The sequence below is a fragment of the Gopherus evgoodei genome, chromosome 9, assembly GCF_007399415.2.
Source record: "Gopherus evgoodei ecotype Sinaloan lineage chromosome 9, rGopEvg1_v1.p, whole genome shotgun sequence".
Lineage (NCBI taxonomy): Eukaryota > Metazoa > Chordata > Testudines > Testudinidae > Gopherus > Gopherus evgoodei.
Genome location: NC_044330.1, coordinates 87,297,096 through 87,316,921, shown reverse-complemented (window position 1 = coordinate 87,316,921; position 19,826 = coordinate 87,297,096). Strand labels below are relative to the sequence as shown.

General features: G+C 43.3%; 1 protein-coding gene across 3 annotated transcripts in view; it reads right to left on the bottom strand.

Annotated features, from left to right (window-relative positions):
• The window catches only part of LOC115657414 (vascular endothelial growth factor receptor kdr-like), a 176,628-nt gene that overhangs the window by 25,383 nt on the left and 131,419 nt on the right, over nucleotides 1-19,826 (bottom strand). For 2 of the 3 annotated variants that reach the window (XR_004001972.1, XM_030575231.1), the window contains exons 16-24: nucleotides 19,287-19,393; nucleotides 17,763-17,898; nucleotides 16,065-16,169; nucleotides 13,469-13,585; nucleotides 9,367-9,455; nucleotides 7,226-7,391; nucleotides 6,452-6,549; nucleotides 5,308-5,430; nucleotides 5,087-5,198 (exon numbers count right to left, since the gene is read on the bottom strand). Coding sequence is in view for 2 of the 3 variants with exons in the window: in XM_030575231.1 (XP_030431091.1) it covers nucleotides 5,087-5,198; nucleotides 5,308-5,430; nucleotides 6,452-6,549; nucleotides 7,226-7,391; nucleotides 9,367-9,455; nucleotides 13,469-13,585; nucleotides 16,065-16,169; nucleotides 17,763-17,898; nucleotides 19,287-19,393 (1,053 nt within the window). In the remaining variant the exon portion in view is untranslated. The remainder of the gene's footprint in view (nucleotides 1-5,086; nucleotides 5,199-5,307; nucleotides 5,431-6,451; nucleotides 6,550-7,225; nucleotides 7,392-9,366; nucleotides 9,456-13,468; nucleotides 13,586-16,064; nucleotides 16,170-17,762; nucleotides 17,899-19,286; nucleotides 19,394-19,826) is intronic. The other variant, XM_030575232.1, reaches the window with a different exon arrangement.

The following is a 19,826-nucleotide window of genomic DNA, read 5'->3' as shown; positions in this document are numbered from 1 at the left end:
TAACATTCCTGCCTGATCTCCTGTTTTCTTCAAGCTTGGGAATGCCATCATATACTTCACGCTTGTGGGCGGGAACAAGCCATGCAGAAATATTAGAAATGGAGAGAGTACCAAAAAGTGACTATTCCCCAAATAATTTAACTGCATGAGCCTCACCACTTGATCCCTGGTATCATGCACTGCAGGGCTGGGATTGTGTAAGTTGCAACGAGCTCACTGAATAGGTTCGGAAGGCAGTCTACGGTAGGGTGATCAGATGTCCCGATTTTATAGGGACAGTCCTGATTTTTGGGTCTTTTTCTTATCTAGGCTCCTATTACCCCCCACCCTCATCCCGATTTTTCACACTTGCTGTCTGGTCACCCTAGTCTATGGCAGTTTAGAGTCACCTGGCCACAGTTATCTGAAAACCTTTGGTCTATGAACTGGGGCAGAAATCCCATCAGCAGTGTCACAAAACAATCTGATCTTGTGTTTCCCCAGTTTTAGCTGTGTTGGAAATATATTGTGAGACTCATTTCTGTTGTGTATCTATAGTTCCCTTCCCAGTTTTGTCCAACGCCAGGAATAATAAGAGTCATAATCCGAATGATAAGATAATGTTTTGCTTGTATGGCAGTGTAATGCCAACAGATCCCAGTCGTCATTGAACCTGGGACCCCTGGAGCTTAGTTCATGAGCCTCTACCGCATGAGCTAAAAGCCAGCTGCATATTAGCTAAGGCTGTAGAGTAGACTCATTAGTTTCACTCTAAGTGGTCTTGGTGCCACTAGATGGGATAGAACACCACATCCAGGAGGTGTGTGGGTTACAGCAGCACCTTTCCTCCAAGGATCTCCGAATGCTTTTGAAGTCTTTAGTGTATGAATTAACTCGCTTACCTGAAATAGGTAAGAATGAATATACCTAAACTGAGATATGCATTGGTATGCACATTTTCTGGACTTTGACCCTCAGAGCTGTCATGCTAGCTGAACTGTCCATCTTCACACAGTCCATCTTATACTTCATACACGGCAATCTTGAGGACTGTTAATGCCAGGCTTCAGTATCTCTTAGACTGTGGAGTAGTTTCCCAAGAGAAGTGGGTAGAATCTCATTGCTTGGGACATTTAGCACTAGCGTGGACAATACAGCAGAGAGTGTGCTGCAGGGAACAATCCTGCATTTGTGAAAAGAGGGACTGCATGACCTAGAAGTCCTTTTCCAACTCAGATATCTGTGATTCGACACTCTCGTAAGCAGAGACCTGTCCAGCCAGCAGATTTCCACGTGGAGGAGCTGAGTATGGCTGAGACAGTGATGAGTCATCCCAGCTGTTTTACGCTGCAAGTTTAGTACATTCCGGCATGCAGAAGAGCAATCCAAACAGACCAAAAGTCAGCTCTGCTTTGCTAAACTGCACTGGCGACCTCATGTTAATTGTCTCTGCAGCAGAGCTTATCATAAAGAACTAGGCCTTGGTGAAGTGCTGGATCACAAAGGGCAAGATGAAAGCCATAGCCTGGTAAGTAAGCGCTGTGGACACTGTTAGCCTAAACAGTTTTGGAATATTTGGGGGTATTTCCCTGTTTTGATTTACATACATTGATTGGGGCTTGTGAGAGGTGGGGAGCTGGTTATAATGTGCAAAGTGAACCCTCAGTATGTGAAAGCTTGTCATTCTTAGGCATCCACTGTAGGACATTGGTGAGAAAGAGTGGCAGGAAGACAGGGAAGAGTGATTCTTGATATGCAACCTTTTGGCCAAGGTTGACCTCCTATCAAGTGGGTCCAGCTCACAGCTCAAATGCCTGGAGCAAAACACTCCTGCACCTCATTATGGTGCATCTGGACTCTGGAACTGGCATAATGATTTGGATTTTGACTGCTAGGAAAGGCTGGGAAAAATGTAGGTTCAGATGACAAGACATTTCCCAAAACATTTAAAGATGTGGCTTGCGCTGGATATTAAATAACCCTCTTTTTGATCTCACGTTTATTTTAGTGAGCTAATAAGATGCTGATGTTGCATTACCAAATGCTGGTTGTTTACATAAATACCTTTGACTACTTTTTGAAACCCCGCAAATTTAAATTCCAGGAGAGACTGACATTCTGTAATGTGCCAGGTAATTGATTTCAAAATGCATTATCTGCCACCAACTGTGCTGACTCCATTTAAATAATTAGTAGCAAAACCAGCTACAAAATCAAGATAAGCAATTCCTCCTATGTATGTTTACCTGTGCATCAACAGAACTAATGTACTCTGTCTAGCTCAGAGGAAGTTTGTAGTGCTTTATTTCCAGATTCAACTTTTGGCCCTGACAGGATCTATGTCCAAACCAAACTGCATTTTTTTTTCAGGTCAATATCTTTCTTTTTAAAAGGTACTGAATCTGTGGGACCCCGTAAAAGCAGTGATCATGGATGGGAGCCAAAACATTCCCTGTAGCAAAGACAAATAACTTTCTGTACTCTGGCTCTCAATGATCTGTAAAACTTCTATATAAGAGGGTTCAATCAGAAACCCTTAATTAAATATTTATCATGTGAGCTGCAGATGTGACTATGGACATGCCTGGATGATCCTTATGAAAACCCTTCTTAGGGAAAACGACTGGCTTTTGAATCGGTGCCATGGAAAGAGGAAAGTGGTTTGTGATCTGCATCATAACAGAAGGATAGGAAGTCCTAAGGATGGTCAAATTGTGCTGTAATTTAGTGGATTCCTCTGGCTTCAGAAAGGCCTGTCTAAATTTATGTTATTTTCAGACTGTTTGTTTTAAGTGGCCCCAATTAAGCAACTTCATTGAGAAAAGGGGCTACTTAAACCAAGCAGTCTGAAAGTAACTTACATTTATTTTTAAAAGCATTGTGAATAAAAACAGAAGAATAAAAATCTACTTACTGGATTTTGTTATTATTACTCTTGACTTTTATTTGGCACCTTCTGTATTAAAAGGCCAGTGAAGAGAATCTCACGCCTGTTTCAACACCACCTTTGGGAGTGGCTGGATATGTTTCCAGCTCAGCATCACTGGGGCTTCCTGAAGCATTTTTTGCCATTCACCAACAGCCAGTTCACTTGGGTATTTGCAGATACTCCCATAGTGTGGCTGTCCCCATTAATTGCATCTCTACATGCTAATATACTTCCCTTGGTCTGCTGTCTGGCTGCCACAGTTGGGTCATGTAGAGTTGAAGGATCTGAGTTCTAGCCTTCCTCTTAATGTGACGCTCCCAAGGGTGTGTAACAGAATGACCCCTGTGAAGCCCCTAGCCAGCCATGGATGTGTTACTCTATAGCACCATAATTCTAAATTGACACAAGGGCAGAGACATACCCAGACTCTGGAGAAAGCAATAACTCCCGGTCCCAGACTTTAAACAGTGAAGTGTCTCTTTTGCATGCTAATATAAACTACAGATGAAGCCAAACCAAAGCCGGAGTTCCAAAACACTTCTGAGCTTCAAGGAAGTTCAAATCAGGTTCTGAGCATTGCAACCAGCGCTCAATCTCCATAATGAGCTAAACCAAAACCCTGGATTTGAATAGTACCAAACTTTGGGGAATTCTGCAGCCAGTTCTGAACTTGGCATCATGGGCTCAACGTTAATCCCTGCCAATCTATAACTTGCAGGCATTGGAGGGTCACCCAGGACTGTTTAGAACTCGGGAGTTTAACTATATGGAGTTACTGTTTTCATTTGTTTGGAAATGGTTATTAGAAAGCCACTGGACAACTCTGAGGAAAGAGAAGATGCCACGCTGTATAAGGAGGATTTGGAAACAGAGGGATCCCACTGGCTGTAAGCGACATTGTGTGGTTCAGTTTCAGGAACCTTACCTGTTGTGTAATGACCAGATCCCAGACTGAGTTTTCTAAGAAGTCTCGTCTAATGGCAGGATAAAGGTCATAGAGCACCAATGTCCTCATTCCAAACATTCTGTGCCTTTGCAAGCGGTGTACACATACAGTGAAACCCCGCTATAACGCGATGTTTGGGGTCCAAAAAATTCCATCACAATGAATGCGGGGTCGTGGTATAGCGGGGTTTCAAGCTGGTCAGTGTAGGTCAGTGGTCCCCAATGCGGTGCATTGATGTGCGCCGCCTAGTGCCCAGCAGGGGAGAGGAGCCCTGGCCCAGCGCCTGCTGCGGACAGAGAACTCCAGGGCTGCGGGCACCGGTGCTCTCTGTCCCCGGCAGGTGCAGGGCCACGGCTTCTCTCCGGCTTGGAGAGAAGCTGCTGCCCTGCGCCTGCCAGGGATAGAGAGCACCAGCGCCCGCAGCCTCAGAGTTCTCTGTCCCTGGCAGGCGTGGGGCCGTGGCTTCTCTCCCCTGCTGGGCACTAAGCGGGGGCACATCAATGTCCTAGTGGGCACCATGGCGTTGGGGACCACTAGTATTAGGCCTTAAAGGGGAGCCAATTTATGATCGCATCATATGCAATTTCACGTTATAACGGGGCACGTTATTGCGAGGTTTGACTGTACAAATATGCATTCTATCTGTTTGCTTCCAAAATGACTAACGGAGGCTGGCACGGGTTCTCATGTCAAGATTATGATGGCTGCAGCCAACATGTAATTTTACTTATCAGCATTTTGAGGGGAAGCAGAATCAAGCCTGGGGCAAGAGCAGCCATTGTAGCTGTTAGCTCATACACAAAAATTCCCTTGTGGTTCACTGTCTACCACTAGCAATGTCAGACCATTATGTCAACAATAGCGTAATTCTCTTCAACCTATAGGCTGTGTGGTTTCTGATCCAAAGCCAGACTTATCATGGGAAAATATGGTTTGACAGGGAAACTTTCACCACTTTAAAAAAAAAAGTTTCAATCCAGAGCAGCCCTGCTTTGGGTTTGTCACACACTCTCCTGGTATTGATTATTACAAATTTAAAACTTGGGATTTTTTTTTTAACATGCATTAGGAGCCAAATGTTGTCAGTCTAGAGTAACTGCTGTTTTATATTGAATTACTGTTAATTTACACCAGACCAACTGAGATCAGAATGTGACCCTGTATCCTTTGCTCTTTTGTTAAAGCCCTTTGCACAATAACATCATATTAAAAAAAGTGTAAAATGATCTTACCCAGAGAAAATATTTCCCATAGTAACACGCCAAAAGACCACACATCACTCTGCGTAGTATAAATTTTATCAAAAATAGCCTCCGGAGCCATCCATTTAAGTGGAAGTCTTGCCTAAGAATAAAAAAGATGTGGCACATGGCCAGTTATTGTGGTTGTTAATCTGCCCAGTCCCTAGGGGGAGTAATATTCAAGATTGGCAGGTCAGGTCCTTTTCACTTACATCTCCTTTCCGTACATAGTCAGGATCTTTGTAAATATCCCTAGCCAGTCCAAAGTCACAGATCTTAACCACGTTGTTTTCCGACAGAAGGATGTTCCTTGCTGCCAAATCCCGATGAATACACTGTGAGGAAATGCGGACAAGTGAAATCAGAGGTTTTGCCTGAACATCAGACTGCTAATGGAGTAAAAAGCCTGGGGACTCTTTTGAAAAGTGAAAGAAAAATGAGCTTGTGTTGGAGCTGAGTGGAGTGGGAAAATGTGTGTGGGAGCCTGCCAAAAATATACTGTCATATAGTAGAAAGAAAATAACTCAGCACAAGGAGTAGATTGAGAAACATTGTGGCTGGTCATTTCTCAAACCCTTTACATGTTGAATAAATCCTACTTGAACAGCTAAGATCAGAATGGATTTGCAACCCCCCAGTTAAATATTAAACCCTATGGGCCAAATTTTGAAAGGAGAATGCCCATGGATCAAGACACAATATTTGCATATGCAATTACTATAGTGAGTGATTGTACATATGCAAAACTGTGCACACAATCTGATTCCTGGGTACTGTCATGGTAATCATCTGACAGATCCACAATTATGAACATATTTTTCCATATGGCTTAGACTCAAACGTCTTCAAAAACCTATAGACTACGGATTGAAATGACATTGAGGCATTCATTTGGCTACAGTTACCAACAATTACCGGCAAGCAAACTATTAGAGCTACATTCCTCCGAAGTTATCAGAGGGCTTTTCCTCCACTGTGGAAGGATATTTCCTTCCTGGAGGCTGGAGAGATTTCTTCTATATCTGTCATGGAATTCAGATGACGTTGCCCGATTTTTTTCCCCATGCCTTCCAGCTATGGTCCCATGGCATAGCTGCCGTGCTTCCAGCCAACAACAGGCGGAGGCCTATCAATGCCCTTTGGAGGTCTATCAATGCCACTCCTTATTTGACCAGAAGATTCAGTGGAGTTACAATAGTGTAAAATAAGTACAAGTCACAGGAGAATCAAGCCCAATAATATACTTAGTCTTTATCGCTAATGGCTATGGCTCTATGAAAGATGCTCATCTCTTGAGGTTTATTGAATGAAATACAAAGATATAAGACAGAGGAGTGGTGCAGAAATAGAACTCACTTTTCTGGAGGCCAGGAACTCCATGCCTTTTGCCACCTGGAAGCTATAGCAGATCAGATCCTCCAAGGTCAAGGGTCGCTTCTGCAGATCCTCACCATCTAGAAGAGACCACAGAAACATGAGAACCTAGAGGAGAAGGCTAGACAGCTGAAAGACCTCTAGCATTAATCATGCCTACCAGTCCTGGAGAGCATGTAAAGAGGGACATTTGGGGAGAAAAGACGGGACATTTCTTTTAACTCCATTAGGTGAAGAGAGTTTTCTGGAAGGGCAGATTGGCAACACAAACATTCTGCTAAAATTTTGCTATAGTCCCTCCTCTATAGAAGAAACAGATGGTGTGTGTGTATGTGTGTTATTGCAGATCTTCTGTTATGAGCATGAGGAAGAACTCATAAGGTTTACACTAGCAGTGCTTTGCCCGTATAGCTGTGAAAGTGTGCCTATTGTGGATGCAGCTTCTACTGGCCCCAGCCCCCACAAGCAAAACAAGTTATTCCAGCAAAAGCTTTGGTGGTATAACTGTGCCTACATTAGGGGCTATTGCTGGTCCAGTTATGTAGGTCACAAACCACCCCTCATCCTATCCCCACCTGATATAGCTATGACAGTAAACATTTGTAGTGTAGACCTGGCTGGAGTCTGCCATGACCTACAGGACTTGTCAACAAGCAAAGAGACTTTGTAAAGCAAGTGACCCTTAGGGCAGGGTTTAGTCAGAAACAAGGGAAACATTTAAGACAAAGGATTCAGGAATAGGTAAGTTTCTTTTACCTTCTTCTTCCTCTTCCGAGTCACTGTAACTCTTATCTTCAATGAATCCTGAACTGGCCGAGCTTCCTGTGCTGGCCACACTCTCAAGGCGCCTCTTGATCAGCTCTGTTAAATCACTGTTGGACTCATCCAGACTTTTCTCTGCTTGGTCAGAATTCTCCTGGGACTAAAAATCCCATAGAAATGATTTACCTTGATGAAGTGCGATGCCCAGGCAGTTCAGGGTATTTAAAGGAATGGCGTGGCAGAGGTTGGGAAAGGATCTTATGGTGACGTCCCCATAAATGTTTTGCAAAAGCACTTTTCAAGTAATACACAGAGAGCTGCACGGGGTAGGGAACCACAGCCGATCACTATAGCACACAAACAATAATGGGCAGAGGAGGAATTGTGGCATCAGGGAAATTTCCCTTCTCTCACATGAGGTCTGTAGCCATTTATTTTATTTAAAGTGAATTTAGTGATGTGGTATTACACTGCCACGGGTTTGCTGCAGTTTCAAGCTCAACAGAGTGAAATTGCCTCTGGTGTTTTTCTCAAGGATACACACAAAGTTCAAAGATAATGACCACATATACAATCACACATACAAAGTTTTATCTGTACTATAAGTTTTATTAAAGTCACAAGCAAGGTGATAATTACCCCTACATATAGAAATCCTACAAAAACCTATGCAATAATTATAACCATAGTCATCCCCAGGGATATTCTAGGGTCCGATGGATCTCTCAAAGGATCATCACTAGAGGGACAGTTCCTGCTGGGGTTACTGTGGGGTTCTCTCTTGGGTCTTCCCATTTTTATCCAACCACGGAATCCTCTTTTATATTGTAATTTTGACTATACCTAACACTCTATGCATGTGCACGAAGGTGTCAACCTTCTTTTTCCTTATATATATTTCGACATCCCATGAATATTGGGATGCCCTATTTTTCATAGATTGGCTGTAGTTCCTCTTATTCTCATTAGCATCTACACGCAACATGTACCCTGCGGTCAGGACACATGTTGTAAAAGATGTTGCAATAAGGTATCGTAATCTTGTGGTCAATTTTCCGCCACATTACCTGTTGGCACATCTTTCCAGTAGTCTTGTGATCTTACTGGCATAGAGTCATTCTCTGGTCACTTACATATGTCAAGCATTCTTAAGTCTATGGCCTAGTATGGCTAAGCTGAAATATTACAGGCCTTACCTGGAGGCCCTGTGTTTCAGCCCTGCTTTAGTTAGATACACAATAAATACTTATCACTCCTAAATACTTAATAATCTTATTCTTCTATGATCCTACAACCTAAACCTATTTAGCATACATAAATTATACATAACATAGCATATGAGTTAATCATAACATCACGCAGCACAACAATAAATGGATAATAAAATGAACTAATTGGCCCCAGTTACCATATGTGCTTTAGTGTCCATGAAGAGCAGATGTGGCCACAAGTATTAGAGACATCTGGAAAACCCCCACACAATAACCTGCGTCGTACCTGGGAAGGATCAAAGGCTGCACTGATCCTGCTAGGATTTGAATCAGTGGTCCCTGTTTTTAGACAGGCTGAGATTTGAAACAACCAGGCTCCCAAAGCTGCTGTCTGAGTGTTGTATTTAGTCTTCTACTGGAAAGAGGGGACTGACCTCACCTCTCCCATAACAGTTCTGGTGGCTAATCTGTGCAGCTTTCTGTGGGACAACAAGACCAGTGAGCTGCTGAGGAGGGAGATGGGATTGAGAAACCAGTGTTTTCATACCTAACGTACAGAGACCATCCACTGCTCTTTCAAGTAGCTAGGGGCTGGTGGTGAGGAAGTGGAATCAGAGCAGTTCTTTTCTCCTCCAAGTCACATAATGATGAATGTGCTGTTTTCATGAGCATTTGCAATTGATTATGCAGTATGGGCTGGAGGTGAGGGTGAGGAAGGGACTGAGATCCTACAGAGGAAGGAGTCCATTTTTCCTTCTCGTCTTACAAGTTGGAATTTGGTGGCCTGATGAAGCGCCAGCATTCCGATATAACTGTGGCCCCTCTATGGCAAATAGAGATCAAATCCTAATTATAAGCAGCTAGCCTTTGTGATCATGAATTGCCCATCTTGCAATTGCATAAAAAGTCAGTTGTATGTTTTACCTTATATGCAACAAAGTCCCCTCGTTTTCCTCTCAGATAATTAGACAGATTTCCATATTTGCAATATTCTACGATAACCATCAAAGGACCTGCAAAGAGAACAAAAGCAAAGTGACCTTCACAGATGTAAAAGTGGAACATATGCACAGTGCATTTCTGCATTCCTGCCATGGAAAGGGTCTAGAGAAGGACAGTGTCTTGAACGTTAATTCAGCCTCATGATTTCCCTTGTGAAGTAGGTAAATATTATCAGCCCCATTATACAGATGAGGAAACTGGGGAATAGAGAAGTGAAGTGGTTTTCCAGGCTCACACCATGAGGCAGTGGCTGAGGTGGGAAACTGAGAACAGAACCCAGGAGTCCTAGCTACTACCTCCCTCTTTACCTGTCAGACAACAATATTAGGGAATTGTTTCTCATTTCTAGAAACAGGAACATTAAAGAGGATAGACCAGAATGTACAATCCCCCATATTACTAAATTCTTTTTTTTTTTCTGTTGGGATCCATTTCGTGGAAGAGCCCTCTGGGTTTTCTGATCTCAGTGTAAATCTTTTTGTATTGTACAGGACTTCGTGCCAGTGGAGGCAATACAAACACATATTTAGATCTGTTTATGACACCAGATGAATCAAAAGTTTGCAAAGATATTAGATCTAAAGGCTTTGAAAGCACAAAGGGCATGTCAATTTCTTCCTTTTTTATTCCTGGGCAAAGTATTTTTTAGTTTGATGTATCTGTTGATTTTATACAACTATGGATATTTTTAGACATCTTTGCAAGTGCTTTTGTGTTTCAGCCCAAGCCATGAGAGAACGAAATCTGTATTTCTGTGCAATTAGCCTCCATTGTACGGGTGCTGGGTTTTAGAAACCAGCACACAAAATGCCTCTAATGTAAGGGAAGGTGAAGTCATGGGATTAGAATGCATGTAAACACCTATTATTATCCATCCTAAGTGGTCAGCCTTTCATCTCCGTAAACCTTGTTCCATCTGGAAACTTCAGATTCAGACTCTTGAGTTCAGACTTCAAAGGAAAAATGCCAAGAGCTTCATCAGGCCATTCAGTGAACATGCAAACCCTAAGCAATAAGCTCTTATCTGCATGTGTCAGAAATACACGCACCCAGACTTGTGCTGTGGTGTACCTGTTTGGCTCAGTTTGACATGAATAAGTCTGAGAACATGGGATTGAAAACAGAGCAGTGGGAAAGAGCTGATGGGGAGCAAAGAGGGAAGAAAGACATTTTATTTGAAAACGCAGCAAAGAATCCTGTGGCACCTTATAGACTAACAGACGTATTGGAGCATGAGCTTTCGTGGGTGAATACCCACTTCTACCGGCTCAAAATGAGGAAGCACCGGGGTTGCAGTCAGCACCTGGAAGTGAGTAACCCAGATAAAGGGGAGAAGACGAGGTTTTTTACTTAACTATAAATATCACTGTATATTTCAATAGGGCCTTTCAGTTGTAAGGATCCTAAAGTGCTAATATGTATGCACTATACGCCGTGGACCTGCTCAGAACCTCCCGCTCCCATTGACTTCAGTTGCAGCCGTGGGTGATCAGCACCTTTGAAAATCAAGCCCAAGGTTCATACAGTATTATATATACACAGCACCACTCTTTGCATATATGCAGTCAGCTCTCTGGTGGAGGTGCCAGCTGATGTAATGTGAATGTTAACGTCACCACCACAGCCTGTCTAAAGGGGGCGTGGGCTGGAGGCTATGACTGAGAAGCAGTCAGAACAGGAACTGACGCACTGCAGCAAGCACTCCGCTGCTCTGAAGTCTGCAACCTGGGAGAGATCCAGGTGACTATAGCTATGCAACTCAACTCTGATCCTGCCACTGGTCTTTACTGTCTCTTCTGTGTCACCATGCTGCCTCCACCACTGCACTCCATATCATTAGGTTACTTCCCCAAACCAGTGCCTGCTTCTTACAGGGCAAAGAAAAGATCAACTGGAACATTGTTTCAAGAAACTAAAGTCAGATCTGGCTGGTGAATACTCAGAGGAAATGCAGAGTCCAGCATGACTTTAAAGTGCCACTAAGTGTTTTATTTGTGCCTCTGAAATGTTTCCTAGACGTAGCATCCTCATATTTTAGTTCCTTATTATAAAGCATATTAGAGCATGCATTAGCACTAACTGCTTAACATCAGATGCTCTGACAAGGTGTTTCAAAGTGACGTTGCAAGAGGCAGATATTGTTAAAATAATGTATTGTGCATGTTTAATGGGTGCAATTATCAAGAGTACTATTACAAGCTATATAAAACTTAACAAGGAATGAGAAAGCCCTGTACTTAGAAATGATATTTTAATGGAAACTCTTATCCCAATGTCTATCTTGTGAGCTCTAGGCTATTTTTCTTCAGTCTCCACTGGCTTTGTTCAAAAGCAAACAAACTAGAGCTTGCTTGTAGCCTATGCAGTTAGCGCTCTGTAATGCCATATGGGAAACCTGGCTCCCACATCCAGTCTCTTGCTTCCCCAGGTTTTAGCAGTGACTTCTTTGGGCAGCTAGTAAAGTAGCACTAAAAGGGCCTATTCACCCAGAAGGATGCAGGGTAGGGAAAGAGGCTATTGGATGCTCTAAGGGGACCAGCTGGGGACAAGTACACTCAAGCAATGGATAATCACAATAGGCAAAGGATCATGTTCACCTACATGGACCTTGCTATGATGAGAACTCAATAAGGTGCAAACATTAGGGTCATATTAGTTTTCAGGTTAATGGCTAATGGCTACAGTTGCATGAGACTGTTCTGGGTGTCTGGTTATGACAAGCCACCACACTGACATTTTACTAAATATTGTTTATCAGTTTAATGGGCTTGATTTGGGAGGAGGCCCTACCACCATGGCTTACAACTTCCCTCCCCCATTAATCACAAGTCAGCAGCCCAGCGTCAGGGATTGCTTGCTGGTTCCTCTGAATCCTCGAAACATTTCAGATCAATATGGCTGTCCGGTCAGATGTGATTTGCAAAGCTACTGGTCTCTTGCCTCAGTGCTCCTGCAGATTTCAAATCTGTGGCTTCCAGATTAGGACAGGGTCTGCCACTTGCTGTCTCCTGCCTGTTCTACTGTGAACTGTAAACGTCTGGTTTGAGGGATAATTTACCTCCTGTCATCCTGTCAACTACCTTAGCAACATTGCTTTTTTTTCCCTTTGGCTTGGCGACTAGATGTCCCTTGGAAAAATGATATCTTTAATGTCTTAGACAGTTACCAATGTGGGCACTATCTCTCTGTCTCCATTTATTTAACCTTGGTTTCTTTGCCCTCAACTCTTGTCTCCCATCCTTTGGAGATTGTTTTCAAAGTTCATCATAAACACTGAAGAGGCATCCATGGTAGATGTTACCCTGTAATGGAAAGCATAAAGTAAAGAGAGCCAGCACTGTTTTAAAGGGCAGGCTAAGAAGGGGAAGGATGCTCCAGTGGTTAGGCAGTAGGCTAGGATCCTGGAGACCTGGGGTCAAGTCCCTGCTCTGTCACAGATGCTTTGTGTGACCTTGGGCAAGCCACTTAGACTTTCTGTGCCTCATATTTCTTTCTGTAAAATGGAGATATTAGTACTTCCCAACCTCACAGGGGTGTTGTGAGGCTAGATTCATAAAAGGTTGTAAGGTGCTCAGATATTGGGCCATATAAGTACCTTAGATAGTAGAAAAGTAGAGAAAATGAAGGGAAGGTTTATGTTAGGAAGAAATTCAAAAGCCATCATTGTCAAATTCTGCCCCCATACAACTTCTGTGGCAGCTGCCAGGTTACATTATATTGTACTGGGCACCAGCTTGTGTGTATGCTGCTGGCCCCGTCTTGACTGGAAAGTTAGACATGCATGTGTGTGCAGTAATAAAACCCAGTAATGGAGACCCTCCAACAGGACATGACCCCTAATAGCTAATGAAGATTCTCCTTTTCGCTTGAGGAGTAAGGGCCCATGTTTCTGAAGCAGAAGATCCTTTGTTCTGTCCCTGCTGATGACCATGAAGATGACATGGCTGCAGAATTTGCTATTGCAACTGAGCACAATCACTGAGCATGGACTTGCTGAATACTTTGTGGGAGGATGGTTTCTCACCTCCTGCTTTGGTGCAGGCTCCCAGCAGGTTGACCACGTTCAGATGGTGTCCTATGTGGATGAGGATCTTCAGCTCAGACATTAAAGCCTTGCACTCATTTGTAGTTGCACATTCTGCTTAAGATAAACAGGACAAATCATCTTTACACAACAGGATATTTGTAACAGGATGCAGAAAATCCTGTTTATACTTGAAACAAAACCCACCCAGGTTATTTGTGCTATCTCTGCCTCTCAGACTCCTAAACAGATAAGAACTCATCCGCCTGCTGTAACCCTTCTGCAATGGATTAACACTTTGCCCTTTCAGTGCCTCTTGCCTTCTCTGCAGTGGGTCACAGTGGGTTATTATCCTGCAGTAGAACCTCTCTAATGCCACCTAGATACTGGGAGAACCTTTGCAAAGAACTAAATATTGCAAATTTAGCAAGTGAACAAACATCCAAAAAGGCAAGGAGATAATGCAAGAGAAAATGTTTTTTTCCATGCTTGTTGGTGATTGTAGTTTAGTAGCAACTCTTTGCAATAATACTTCACAGGATCTACTTTTCAGAGGTGCTCGGCTCTCACCACTCCAAGTAATGGGAGCTCTAGTTGCTCACACATCTGAAAGTCAGGCCCGGTAGTGTGCTACTCAGTGTACTCCAGTACTTTTTATAAAATAACAAAGTCTCAGTCATTTGAGACCTCACTACAGTGCTGTCGCTGGTATTAAATCATCCCTAACAAATGGGAAGAGTGGCCATGTCTGTGTGTGATTGTAAAGTATACGGCTTTGTGAAACACAGACTAACAAGAGTCTGCTGTACTTCACAAAGTCAGGGTGGGACCATAGCTCCTGAGTACTAGGCCTTGTCTGAGTTACATGGACATTTCCTCAGTGTTGATCCCACCACTAACACCATATATGTTCCATATACTTGGGACTTTAACTAGTGATTTTCTATTATCATCTTTGTATCATTTTCATGATTAAAACAAAACAAAAAGGGGTGGATAAAGCCAGGTTGTTGCATGTTTTCTGCCACTGTGCATAGTCTGTTTGTGTTAAGGTTGGGGGTTAGCTTTAGAGCGGAGTGAATAACAAATCATTTATTCTGACAAACTTTGCCTCTTTTTCCGGTTGCAGAATTGTCCATGAACAGATTTCCCAGCATCTTGGCATTTCTTGGCCTCATAAAGAGATAAGTACTCCAAGCCTGAGTCTCCTTCAGCAGGCACCAGTTTTAACTCCATTGACTTCAGTGAGTTCAACCTGATTTACACGGCTTTGAGGTGGGAACCAGGCCCAGTAATATTTAAATTGAACATCATCTGAAATTCTTTATGACAATCTATTACATTTACATACCGCCTTCCATTTTGAAGGAGATACCAACAAGCTTCATGGAATTTACATGTATGGTGGAATCACTGTAATGCTGCCACCTCTAGGGCCGTCTCTTTTCTGAATGAACAGATTCTCATCAGAGGTTCTAGTTTACTGCTGGCTGCATTCATGGTGGGGATGGCATTTTGGGTGGCGATGGGGAGCCATGGTTGAAGCAAGAAGGATGCAGGTGTAAGGCACTGGTGGAAGACTTACTGGGCAGGGTTAGCTGGGAGGCAGCCTGGGGGAAATTGTGGGGGGTGGAGGAGCCAGGGGAGAGTTGGGTCAATCAAGGGCCTTTGGGAACTTCAGGTCAGGTTTTGGAGAGGGGTGTAGACTGGGAAAAACAACAGCGGGGGGGGGGGGGGGGAATCTGAAGACCCCATTGGCCCAATGCAGGTCTAGAGAAGGTAGAGAAAGGTGGTACTGGCAAGCAGAGGAGATCTGACACTGGGGGAAGGGTGGGCAGTAGAGGAGCAGGAGAGGCAGCTGGCAACAAAAGCCACATCGCTGTGATCTAAGCGAAGATCCTGCATTGTGGAGCTGAAGAGGTTAACGCTATCACACAGCAACATTATGTGGCAGTTTGGGCCAGCGAGTTGTAGCCCCACCCAAAGAAAATCACTTGTATATTTGAAAAGAACCCAAGTGACCAGTTAAAACCCACAAACCCATGCACCCAACATGCCAGATGATGTATTTATTCACAAACTGTCTGCAGAGGCTTTGTATGTAAATATCATTTGGAAACAACATACGCTCCAAATTCACCAGCCCTCTCCCCTCCTCCCCCCGGCTGGATGGTAAAAGCATTCCTTCATTTTAATAACTGCAAGAAAGTTGTCCCTAATTCACTCCCTTGGCAGCGCTCCTTTTCAACTCCTTGAACTGTTCCACATCTGGAAGGACTGGGATCAATGGTTTTGATACAATTTCAGACTAATGCAATTACATTCTGTAATCTGTTTCCCTCCTAACCCCACAGACATGGAGGCTGCCGTTTTCCTCCTCTAGGAATACAAGGCTACATCAGCGGCATAGTGTGGAGCCCACTTGTCATTTCCCATACGTTGACATCCCCTGTATGGCGACTAATTGTTCCCATGTGGCAAACCCACTCCCTTCCAAACACAAAGCCCTCGGGACTCGTTTGGAACTGAGCACTGGAAACCTCGTTACCCATGTACATCCAGAGGAACTGTCTGAGAAGCTCTCAGAGAAATGTACCTTTAAGCATTTTAACAGCAACTGTTTTGCAGGTTGAAGATTTATCGATACCAAAAGCAGATGCCTCCACGACTTTCCCAAAAGCACCATGACCCAGTGTTTTACCTAGAGAGGCAAGAGTCAAGAATGAGCCATAGGGGACTGAGGGCAGTGTGCATCAGCTAAGAGAGAAACATGCATTAATCTTAGCTGTGCAAAAAATATAGGACACCAGAGCCCAGACACAGCACAGATGAATTGTCAATAATAGATGTATATACATATGCTCTGCATGCGATACAGTATGTAATATACTTCCCAGCTAAAAATGGCTTTAAACTGGAGTTTAGGCTGACATAACAGAAAGGTAAAAACATTACGTGCAATTATCCCCAAATCAACCCTTCCCAACCCAGAGTTCAGGTTGAAGGAGAAATCCAAATATGTTAAGAATGGAAATGCACAGTGAAGGCACCTAAATAACTTCCACTCTTCTAGCCTGCAGTTATTGACATGTTCTCGACTTTAACTTCGCTGCCATGTAGCTTTTATCTGGACTATCTGGAAGTTATCTGGATTATCTGGAAGTGTCCTTGCTGCTTGTTTTGAATTATTGAAAATGTCAGACATGAACACTATACAAGAAACACAAAGAAAATGTTCCCATTTGGGTTTTCCCCCTAGTGACTAGAATAGGGGTTCTCAAACTCAGGATCAGGACCCCTCAGGGGGTCACAAGGTTATTACAAGGGGGGTCGTGAGCTGTCAGGCTTCACCCCAAACTCTGCTTTCCTTCCAGCATTTATAATGGTGTTTAATATATTTAAAAAGTGTTTTTCATTTATAAGGGGGGGATCGCACTCAGAGGCTTGCTATGTGAAAGGGGTTACCAGTACAAAAGTTTGAGACCCACTGGACTAGAAGATATATAGTGTGCACCTTTAAATCTTTATTTTATTTGAACACTGAGGGCCATTTTCACCATGACACTCTGGCTGCTTCCCCAACTCTGGAGCTGCACTAACCAGGCAGAGCAAACTGGCCAGTTTTCCCCAGCTCCTGCCACCCACATTCCTCTGAACTTCCTTGTCTGCTCCTACACTTCCTTGAACACACACCATTTCCCCCTCCCTCTGCCGCCACATATCCCCCCCAGCCCAGTTTTCCTATCCCTCCTAGTCTCTAAATTCCCCTGCTGGCCCCCAGGATTCTCCCCCCTACCCCCCGTGGAGTAGATTTTGTTCAAATGGTAGGTTCCAAAAATAATTTTAAACATCAGTCATCATTTTTTTGTCATCGTTTCTCTTAATTGAAAGTTGTTTTCCATCAACAAAGTGAATAACGTTCTTCTACCGAAGAACTTAATGAAGACCTGCCTTCTTTCAAAATGTCTGCCATCTTCCCTGGGGGAAGAGGGTGGCCCCAATACTGCTAAGGGACACTGCCTTCTCTGGGGATACCTTGGTTTCACTTCCGCTGAGAACAATGGCAGGTGATAGCCATTTTGCAAGATGGCATCTGTATTTTCTAAGGGCGCCTTTAGCATCACTCCCATGGAGAACAATCCTTGACTCTGGAACCACTGTCAGTTCTTCTCTAACGATGAAAGAACACTGGCCAGGGGGGACATGAGTAGCCTCTGTCATCTGCTGTGGTCCAACATTCAGGGCCATAGGATATCACCATCCTTGACATTAATAATGCCTCTGCATTGCTTACCAAGCCGCAGCCTGTCTCTTGGGAACTCCCATTTACTACTGTCATATGGCAGACGGTCACACTGCTCATCAAGGGGCATTTCCTCTGGATCCATTATGATTGACAGGTATCCCGTTTTAATATCTGTGGCATCAGGCTAAAAACAGGAAAATAACCAATGCACAGCCTGTAACTTGAGAGAACAGTGTGATCTAGTGGAATTTGCACGGGCTTGGGCGCTCGGCCTTTCTGAGTTCTAGTCCTAGTTCTGACACTCACTCCCACCTGTGGCTTTTGAACATGTCTCATCAACACCACGCCTCAATTTATTCATCAGTAAAATGGGGAAAATCATAGTTATCTATGTTGGCCTTATGTGGGTGTTGAGTGGATTAACTAATTAATGCTTCTAAAATCCCTTGAAGATGTAAAGTCCCTTAATGTTATTAGTCTCTACATACATTAGAGAAACCCAACACTGCTCCTATTTGTGGGAAATCCTTGAGATTAAAGCTACATTTCTGAGTGCCTTGTTGGACAGCTCTCCAATTCCTGGACAGCTCAAGGCATTTTGCTTTAGAACCAGGCGTACATGTCAACATGGAGTTTGATTCTCTGTAATGCTCCACCTTGTATTCCCATTTACACTGATTAAAATGGGTGCCAAGCTGATGAAAAATGGTTCCACTGAGGGGAAAAGTCTGATTTGGGCTCCCCTTATGCCAATTTATGCAGGTGTAAATGATGACACAAGATCTATTGGGTCTAGCACCTCTGCTGTCCTGGAGAGACACAGAGTAAACGTGAACAATTCTTCCCAGTTCTATTGTAAATGTGGTGAACACTCATACAAATTACAGAAGATCAACATTAAGACTGTGGTTTGGGCTACATCCAGACAAGAGATCTAGTATCTTGTACCATATTTTTTATTTGTATAAGCAAGAAAGAACAAACCTAAATATGATTTACTTTATCAAATGCTCCTTGGACCTAACTTAGGGCCCACTTCTTTGGAGCCCCAGGATAGAGGCCAAGGAGTAAATGAGCCATGAAAACATAATGAACCTTTGTGGTTTGGACCCAGTTCTAGAGCAAACAACAGATTTTAACATCCTACAACAATATTTAAACCAGAACTCCCTTCACTAACTACATTTTAGGGAAAACCTTATTCGAGATGGGCTGAAACCAGAACATCACTGTAGGGGGCTTAGGATTTGAATGCCTGTCTCCAAACATTCTTGGATGCTTCTGAATTCATGTCAGATCCACAAGAGAAAGAAGCCTGTTTCCCTGATCTGATTGGATGCTGACCCGGATGGCAGAAATCTCATAAGTACAGCTGATCTCATAAGATGTCAAGTAATTAATCAAGAGGAATGTTGACCTGAAATTTCACGAGAACAGCTCATACAGTTTTGTCACTATCTGTCCCAGGTCAACCTCAGTCCTGAACTCTGAAGCTTAGTCTTAACTGGATCCAAGCCCAGAGCTCAGTTCTAGCCCTTTTCAATTCCATGTATAATATGGAAGCTCTCTTACTTTTCTCAGTTTCCGAATGAAAAGGGTCAGAAGAAGCCAAAAAAGGGTAGCTGCTAGACCAGTGCAGACCAAAATGATAACTTCAATATTGGATTTTTCTTCAGAGCCTGTAAATTAAATGCATCAGATTTTAAATTAAGTGCAAAAATAAAATTATAAATAAAACTTGCTATTCCATCAACCATGCTTCATTTCAGAAAAATGGTAGGCGTGAAATGCCATGATATGTGGTGGGAACCTTTTCATTCACTTGCTGTAGGCAGTAAAGTAGCACACCATCTCTAACCAAGAGACACAGAGACAATGGTTTGGCAGAGGTGTGCAGGATATCCACTAAGTGCCATTACTTTATATTGTTAATGCCAAGTGATCAAAGTATTGCACTATGGTTCTCAACCTAGGGATCATGAACAAGTGTCAGAGGTTGCAGTCACTTTGTTCTTTTCCTATGGCTAATTGGAAGGTGGTCCCAGCTAACTCTTGGCTAAATAGGAGGAGAACTTCAGGAGATTCCAGTGTGAAAAGGCTGAGAACCTCTGT